At 32.3% G+C, this 9,423-nt stretch overlaps 1 protein-coding gene across 1 annotated transcript; it reads right to left on the bottom strand.

Annotated features, from left to right (window-relative positions):
* Positions 1 to 5,359: 5,359 nt before the first annotated feature.
* LOC141600330 (protein FAR1-RELATED SEQUENCE 6-like) lies at positions 5,360 to 5,926 on the bottom strand. Its single transcript, XM_074420552.1, has one exon. It carries the CDS (start codon positions 5,924 to 5,926, stop codon positions 5,360 to 5,362), a length of 567 nt encoding a protein of 188 aa, XP_074276653.1.
* Positions 5,927 to 9,423: the final 3,497 nt, after the last annotated feature.

Genomic DNA, 9,423 nt, shown 5'->3' with positions numbered 1-9,423 from the left:
AATTTGATCATTTCCGCATTTGTAATACTTAGGCGGATTATTGACCGATACCAACTCTTTGATTGGGCCAAATTCCCTAACGCATGTAATACGACCTGCGAAAAACATGGTAACGGAGATTCTTGGGCCGAGTGTGTTCGCCTTTGCTCGGTGCCATAGCCTAGCCCTCATATGTATGTATCATATATGTTAACATCTGTGTCCAACGATGACCAACAAAACAAAATTTTAGATGGTTCCTCGATCCTCAAATAGACAAACACAATAACTCAATAATACGACAAAATCTATGAATTATTTACATTTTAAGGGTAACCAAACGATTAGAATAGAGGGCGTATTTGATACATTAAATGAAAAGAATAAGAATTATTGATCGGGACGGAGGGAGTAGTGCTTATCAATGTGGATGTATGTATCCTTTGACCGCTTAAGATGGAGGACCTGCAAGGCTGCAAACAATTTTTTTTTTTTTGACAGGTGGACAAAGAAAGAAGATAACTATTGGAATGCATGACACAGAAAAAGAACGAAATACCCTTGACGAGACGAAAGCAGGAGTAAAAGGGTTGGCCGACTCCGGAGTTAAAAACGTACCAAAAATGCTCATTCGTCCCCCCAACAAATGTCCAATGATTTCAAAGTTAGCGATGAAGAATTACAAATTCTAGTCATAGATATTGGAAATGTTGATAAAACAGACGGTTAAGAAACGATCAAAGAACAAATATCTCATTGCTTCAGATTAAAATTACGCGTCTGAAACAAGAACAACTGATAAAGTTCTCGACCATCAATCCCACAATTCCATCATTTATCCAATTATTGCAACCCAAAAATACAAAATGAACCTGACATAAAGTTCGCGGATAGGATTAAGTTTGTGACCCATTCATGTAATTGGATTTATACAAACACGACACCAAAATTATACAAATTGGGTTAGGGTAGAGGTCCTTCGACATGAACTGCAATAACCCATTTTTTAAACTCACAATCTCATTGAGTTAACTCAATAATCTAGCCACCTGCTTTAAAAAAAAATTATGATTCAATCTTTTGGGTTAATGAGTTATAAAGCTTTGTCGGGTTAAAACACAATACCACCTAGGCCTGCTTCTTTTTTGGATCAAAACTTATCTCGATCCGAATCGAATCGAACTTATAGGATCTCGAATCGAATCGAATCAACTTATAGGATCTAAACGAACTTATAGGATCTCAATCGAATCAACTTAACTTATAGGACTGAAGTGAATCGAATCGAATCGAACTTATAGGACCAAGTGAACTTAAATTAAGTGAGGTATAGGATCTCGAATCAACTTATAGGATCTCGAATCGAATCGAATCAACTTATAGGATCTCGAATCGAACTTATAGGATCGAATCGAATCGAATCGACTTATAGGATCTGAACTGAACTTATAAGATCTGAACTGAACTGAACTTATAGGATCTGGACTGAACTGAACTTATAGAATATGAACTGAACTTATAGGATCTGAAGTGAACTTACATTAAGTGACTTTAAATCCAAAAGAACAGGGCCTAAGTAGATGAATTCTAGCTATGGAAAGTATTCATTTGGCAGTGTGTCTTGCTTCAGACGGGCCTTTTTAGTCTGAAATAATAAGACGAAATTTTGTAACTATTTTACAGTTAAATGTAACCACTATTAAAAAATCAGTTACCATAAGCTGTAACACTGCCTATACCATTGTGGTTACATTTAACTACAAAAGGGTCACATGTGCCCGTCTGAAAAATAAACAAAAAGTGTCTGTCTGAAACAAGTATTTGTGTTCATTTGGTGATTACCTTGGCCAGTTGGATTCCAAACTTGTGTTCAATTATGAATGATCACAAAAAATGCGCAATTTCTTATTTCAGACGGGCTGTTTTCCCGTCTGAAATAAGACCGATAAAATGTTGTCATTTTTTCAGAAAATGTAACCATTTAATCTACAAAATGTTATCGCTAGAGGTGTCACTTTTTACCTTGAAAATGATGTGAAAAATAATGGTAACATGTTATAAGAAAATAACAATATTTTATTGTAAAATGACAACATGTTGCTCGTCTTATTTCAGACGAGATGCAGCTGTCTGAAGCAAGACGCGCTGCAAAAAATGGTATTGGAATTGATATCCCAATCTTATCACACTAAGACCATCCCCAAGCAAAAGGTCGACTTAATCGGGTCAATCGAAATTTTACTCTTAATCACCTCTTATTAACTTGACTCATTTTCACCCTCCCAAGCAGAAGGTCACGACCTGGGTCAATTAATCCAATCATTTTCCACTTTCCAACATTTTTAATCATTTCCAATCATTTCCCACATTCTCTACCCCACTAAAACCTCTCTCTTACTTTTTCAATTATCCCCTATTTACTAAATGAATAGGCGAAACTCCAACTTTTCCCGCCTAAAAATATTTCCTAGAATAGTGCTTGGTATTTTTAGCATATACTATGTGTGGACATGATAAGTTATAAATGTATATAATCTTTTATATTTAAATATTTATAACATTTAATATTTCATATTCTGCACAAATTTATCTCCGATTTTTTTAGGATAAGGAAATTCTTTTTTTTAAAGAGCTTATTGATAAAAATTTATTGACTTTTTATGATAAGAAATTGCGGCTAAAAAATATGGTATTAGTAAATATTTGTTAAAATTCATTGAATTTTTATGATAAAAATTTGCAACTAAAAAATATGTTATGTTAGTAAATATTTGTAAATTAACATCATTAATTTCTTGGTAAAAAAACAAAAAACAAATTCAAAAAAAATACTCATTTTATTACTTCTTACGATTTAAACTTTTATTATTTCTCTAATCAAAATACATTGAGGAGAAACATGAAAAATAAGTGATAAATAATACACTAAAAAGTAACACTCTATAAATACCGTGTATATATTGCACGAGGTCTATATTAGTAACTTTATAAATACCGCGCATTCATTGCGCGGGATCTAAACTAGTTATTTACTAACTAATTATACACAAGTTTTTATTGTAATTTTTAAAAAATAAAAGTACTCCAATATATTAAACATTAATTTAATGACGTACACTTCGGAAAAAAATTATTAAATAACAAAGTTAAAATTTAATAATCGAAAAGACGATTTCATTGACAATAAAAAAAACCGCATACATAATTAAAAAAGCCGCATACATAATTTGAGCAATTAAAAAAAGCCGCATACATTAAAAAAAAAATCATACATAACTAAAAAAACCGCATACATAATTAAAAAAGCCGCATACATTAAAAAAACCGCATGCTCTTTGTACTTTTAATGTTAATATATGATTTTTTTTATTGGATTTTAAATATTGTAACCAATTACAATTTGACACATGTAAGGTCAATTCTTGGGTCAATTTGAGCAAGTGAAGGTCATCAATTGACCTCTTCTCACCTTTTCAACCCTTGGGTCACCCTAATCTTTTACTTAAATGTGGATTAAGGTGACCTTTCACAAATTGACACCACCCCCCCCCCCCCCCCAATTGACCTTGCTTGGGGGTGATCTAAGGCCCTCTTCTTTTGAAGTTTTAAGAGCCGAATTGAATTTATTGAACTGAACTTAAGGGAGCTAAATTGAACTGAACTTATAAAAGTTAAACCGAACTTATATGAGTTGAAATAAACTTATAAGAGTTAAACTTAACTTATAAAAGCTGAACTAAATTGACTTATAAAAGCTTAATTTTTCTGAACTGAATTTTTAAAAGCTTAATTTTTCTGAACTAGCCAAGTGACTAGTGCACAATCAAACTGAAAAGGGAATGTGAGAATGTCTCATTTATAATGGTAAGTACGGAGTAAAGTAGATGAACTCTAGCTATGGAAATTATTCATTTGGTGATTACCTTGGCCAGCTGGATTCCAAACTTTTGTTCATTTCTGAATGATCGGGGGAAGATGGTAGACTTACACCTAGTGTACAAGGGTCTCATATACCGCCAATCATAGCGCGACATGTGGCGAAAGTAAAGAATCTGATTTTTGTCTTAATTAACTAGATTCCTTCAGTAATTGCTACTCTAATTATTGTTACTCGATAATTACACCTGTCTATTAATTAAAATAACTTCTCTCCTAATTTTTTATTTAACTCTAATATATTATTAATTAATTTATTATTTCCAATATTTATGTATACATTGTATATACTATATTTTGTACGCAGTCATTATACGAATACAGCTTGTATTTCGTACATATGTACATTTCTAGCTTAACCCTTGTATTTCGTATATATATACTTTTATATATAATACATTTATAATTATACGTATAATTATACGCTATGCTTTAATATACGTATACAACTCTAATTCCTATATTTATGTATTATGCGACAGTATTGTGTTTGCGTTTTTTTTAAATAATTTTTTTTAAAAATACAAATTTTCACCTTTAAAAATAATTTAAAATTTGTAATAAATTTAAGTAAATTATTTTCGATGTACTTTAATAATATTTTTTAAATAATTTTATTTTTCATATAATAACTTATGTTTTATTTTAAACACTTTAATTTTAAATGTTCCGGAATTTAAATTTCATTTATTAATTTTATTTTTCATACAATAACTTATGTAATTTTTTTGCCAATTTACAGTAGAGTGTGTCATGTGTTCGATTCTCATTGAGTGTAATTTTTTGCCAATATTTTTTTTGGTATTAATTTGCAGGAGTTAACTATATGCCATCTTAATACTTGAAAACATTGACCATTATTATAGAAAAAGTGTATTAGCCATATTCAGATGAAAATGCATATATGTATACTTATTAGGCTTCCATGATTTACATAACAAAAAAATGTATTACTTCATATTTTAAATCTACAATCTATGACTATGACTATAATGAGTGTGTTGATAATTTGAGTATTGTGTACCACTATAGCCACTCATGAAGGATGAAGCATCACCGTTTGCATGTTGGTACTGGGGTTGGCTCGTATTTGGGGGCAGCGTATTTGTCGTCGGATTATCATCATCATTTGTCTTTTTCCTCCTCCTTTCCTCGTCTTACGATACGTCTTACGCCATTCCCTCGCTTGTCGGGAGGGTCTCTAATGTCACCATCTTCTAGAGATCTTTGCTGCTTTATCGTAGCATTTCTAGGTCGTAGTCTCCTCCGACCCCACATTTTATTAGAACCCCCCCCCCCCCCCCCAAGCTGCAAATGAATCAACATCAGTATCCCAAATGTGAGCCTCCAACTCTTTTATCATTTCGTCGATTAAAGGTATTGTAGATGGCGTTAGACCCTTGACATTGCATAGCCAACCTCTTAACGTAATTGTTTTTCACCGTTATTTCAAGAGATCGTTTAACACGTTCGACTCGTGCAGGTTGTAATAACCAACCCGGATGTTTTCGTACCCTCTAACCAAATCCTTGCGCCCGTCCAAGATGTATTTGTTCGGGATACCTTGTACGTCCAATACGTCAAGGCACTTCATGATATGGCGACATAGGATCCCCCTAAATTCAAACATCTTACAACCACATTTGTACTCACCAGCCATTGTGTCGATGATCACACCGAAACTTCTTCGGTCTTTCTTCCAATATGCTTCCGTCACCTTAGAAGTGGCCGTAAACCTCTTGATGAAACCCAAACTGTTTGGAAGCATTATGACGTTGGTGCTTATACAACCGCATACCTCTGTCTTCACCTCTTCGAACTTACTGTTTGTGTAGACCTTACTGAAGATCTCCTCGAATAGTATCATAGGATCCCATTTAAGTGGTTTCTTAATGTCTCTCGCGTTATTGATTTTCTCGTCCTCCACCTTTTTCTCTATGGCATCCTCGTACTGCTTCATGAACTGCATCAGCCCAGCCTTGGGCCTGGCTCTGCCCCTGCTGTATGACATTATTAATCATTAGCTTAAGGATCTCCTACACCCAGTTCACACAATGCAAACGAAGATGTATAAAAGACGATGAACGAATACGTTTGTCTAGCAATGACATGGTTAACTACGTAAGTCAAGCTTGAAATGAGTATGTAAAGCGGGTTTATTTCGGGAGAAAAAACTATAAACGTAAATAGATAACGATAAAATTAAATTAATCTACTCACAAGTCACATTATTATAACATTATTTTTAAAAGTAACAACTAATTATTTTATAAGTTAATAAAATATATTGTAAAAGACAAATATAAGATTATTATTTAAAAAATTAGTATTTAAGGTAATTATTTTAAACCTCCGAAAAACCAGAAAAATGGAGGAGGGAGATGACTTTTGCAGCCCCAAAAGTTTTGAGATATAATAAAGGTTAGGATAATGACAGCATTGTGTTGGAGTCTCAGTGGTTAAGTTGTTTACTTGTACGGGCTTCTTCCTGCTACGCGAGTTCGAACTGCGCTGGAAGCGTTTTTGTTTTTATGCTGACGTATCCCTTAATTCAATTATGAATGTTTGGCTTCCCTATACGCATTTAATGATTTCACTCTACTTGGTAAAGGTTAATTTTAAAAAAAATTGTTCACGAAGGTTATTTTAGAAATTAAAAATAATGATAAATTTGATTTCATTTTTTACACGTTTAAAAAAAATTAAATCAAAAGTTGAAATAAAATTTAAAAAATATGTAATATATATTGTATCATAATATTAGAATAAGAAATAATGGTTTTGTAAATTTCGTCTTAAAATGTAAGCTTAATTTTTGTCAATTTAATACAAAAGTTATATTTAAATTACATACAATATAAAAATAAAGGATATGCAATGAATATTATAGATAAGTTTAATATTTTAAAAATAAAGGATATTAAAATTTTATGGTTTATGGTTTAGGGTTTCTAGGGTTTAGGGTTTAAAATTTTATGGTTTGTGGTTTAGGGTTTAGGGTTTAGGATTTAGGGTATCATATACTAAACCCTGTAAAGACCGTTCGTCGTTAGTATTATCTATCGAACCTCGTGGATCGGGTCAGTTGCCAAATTATATCATCCTATGATCTGTCGAACCAATTCACTAGGACATATCGAACCTCGTGGATCGGGTCAGTTGCCAAATTATATCATCCTATGATCTGTCGAACCAATTCACTAGGACATATCGAACCTCGTGGATCGGGTCAATTGCCAAATTACATCATCTGTCATTGTAACCTAGAAACCCTAAGACCTAAGGTTAAGATGTCGTCTAGTTGTTTGCGAAGTTGATATCAATCATACGTTGCTATTATATGAAAGTTGTCACGAGGTTAAACGATGATATCAACGGACGACCTTTATATGATCATACATTGCTATAACATTGCTATAAGATAATGTGATTGCAGTAGTTCGGGAAGTTGCTATCGATCATACATTGCTATAACATCACATTTGTCCCGATCAACGAGGTTTTGTTTATGGTCGGAACGTACATTTACATTTAACATCTCTTGTTTTAATTGTCGCTATCGATCGTGCGTTGCTATGATATGTCAATTATGCCGATCAACTAGGTTCGACAAATCTATAAATAATATTAAAAGGCATGTTGATGGCCTAATTAACAAGAATTCCACAATTTCTAGCCAATTATGAAGCCACCTCATCACCAAGTAAAATTACCAAACTAACCTTCCACATTATATATAAATTAATTAAAATTACTTACATAAATGTCATTATATCTATATTAAATTATTTGTGTATATTAAATATTTCATGAGTTAAAAAATCCATGTAAACTCTACAAATCACACCTAGATTTCATATTTTATAATTAACATTGACATTTTAACAAAATTTTTTGTAACTGAACGTGTTAATGAACCAATTAAGGATTTTCATACTAATTTTTACACTATTGCATATGATAAAATTTCAGTTAAAAACGTTATATATTTTTTCATTGATAATTGTTAAACTTAATTTATCAAAATTCGTGCTACTTAAAAATTACACATTCATCTATTTATTTAAAATTTATACAAATAAGTACAAAATATTTAAAAATATTAGTTGTAAACACAAAAAAAAAACTAAATAAATACAAACTCTTTATTTTCCTCTCATAACCTTGGTTATCAATATAATATACCCTATTTATTTACCCCTTAATTTATTTTATTTAATGGGATGGCCTTTTTGTTTTCTCTCAACATTATTATTATAGTTTGTATTTATGTTACCATAATTTATTGATCAAATTAATCATACAAAAATTATCCGACATAGAAAGGTAAACAAATGAATGAGACACTGTAAAATAGAATGAATAAAAAAATGTTCGGGGCGGAGGGAGTAAGGAATAGAATTAGATGTTCACCCTTTAGTTTATTTGCCTTGCTTATAAAATAAGACCAAGATTTTTATAACGCACCAAAACAACAATAAAACATAATATATTAATACTAAAATACCAAAACTAGCCCGTGCATTGCACGGGCACAAAAACTAGTGTGACATAATATGTCAATTGATCAAGTAGATTCGACCGATCATATTGACGAACCGATCACAAATGGCAAAATTCAATCTTGGCCTTTCATCCTATAAGTGACCAATCACTAAGAAGTCCATGGATCACTACTACTTGCTCTCATAAGATTGAATCATAGCCATTCATTTATAAATAAAATATACGAGTAGATATTTTAGAACATTTAAACTTGGGTTAATTTATTTTATTTGTGTGTAATTTAATTAATTGCTCTAATAAATTTAATGTTATGGTACACCAAAGGTCAACAAAACTAATTATAAGTACAACCTAACCATTGGATCTAATCAGTCATTGTCAATTGCTTCTAGTCATCTTCCCTCTAAAAATCTTAAGCATGTCGAGCATTAATAAAGAGAGTCTAATGGCGAGGATCGTCTACCTCGAACAATTTATTCAAGACATGGTTGAACAAGAGTTGAAAGTGATGAGGATTATTGTCCTAGGCGATCGAAACTCGCACCATTTCTTGCGATACGGGTGCTATGGAGATCAAAAAAAGTGGATGATATCATCCTATCCTTGTTAAGTTCTTATGGAAAATGCGTAGATCTTAAAAACGAAGTGAAGGAGGACCTTAAGGACACTAAAGAAGTTCTTAATAATATTAGTTAAGTTTTATTTTGTAATATTATCCAAGTTCTAATTTAAGTTTTGATTTTATGTAATACCCATACACTAAAGAAGTTGCTCTCAAGTAAGTGATGATAAGACCATCCATATTTGCTTGCACATTCGGCATTCCTCTTGCAATACCCAACGCCTAGGGATGGCAATCTCACCCTAACCCGACCAAAACCCGATCCACCCGAAAAATTTAAAAGTATGAAAACCCGAAGTTAACGGGTGAAAGGCGGGTGACGGGTGAGTCGGGTGATGGATCGGGTCGGGTTCGGGTGAGAGAATTATCATCCGTCACCC

The sequence above is a fragment of the Silene latifolia genome, chromosome 9 (genome assembly GCF_048544455.1).
Source record: "Silene latifolia isolate original U9 population chromosome 9, ASM4854445v1, whole genome shotgun sequence".
NCBI lineage: Eukaryota > Viridiplantae > Streptophyta > Magnoliopsida > Caryophyllales > Caryophyllaceae > Silene > Silene latifolia.
The sequence above is the reverse complement of the archived record's forward strand: the minus strand, read 5'-3'. Positions and strand labels throughout refer to the sequence as shown.

What these genes read in the sequence shown, in the direction of transcription:
- LOC141600330 (XM_074420552.1), bottom strand. Translation starts at nt 5,926, where the DNA reads ATGTCATACAGCAGGGGCAGAGCCAGGCCCAAGGCTGGGCTGATGCAG.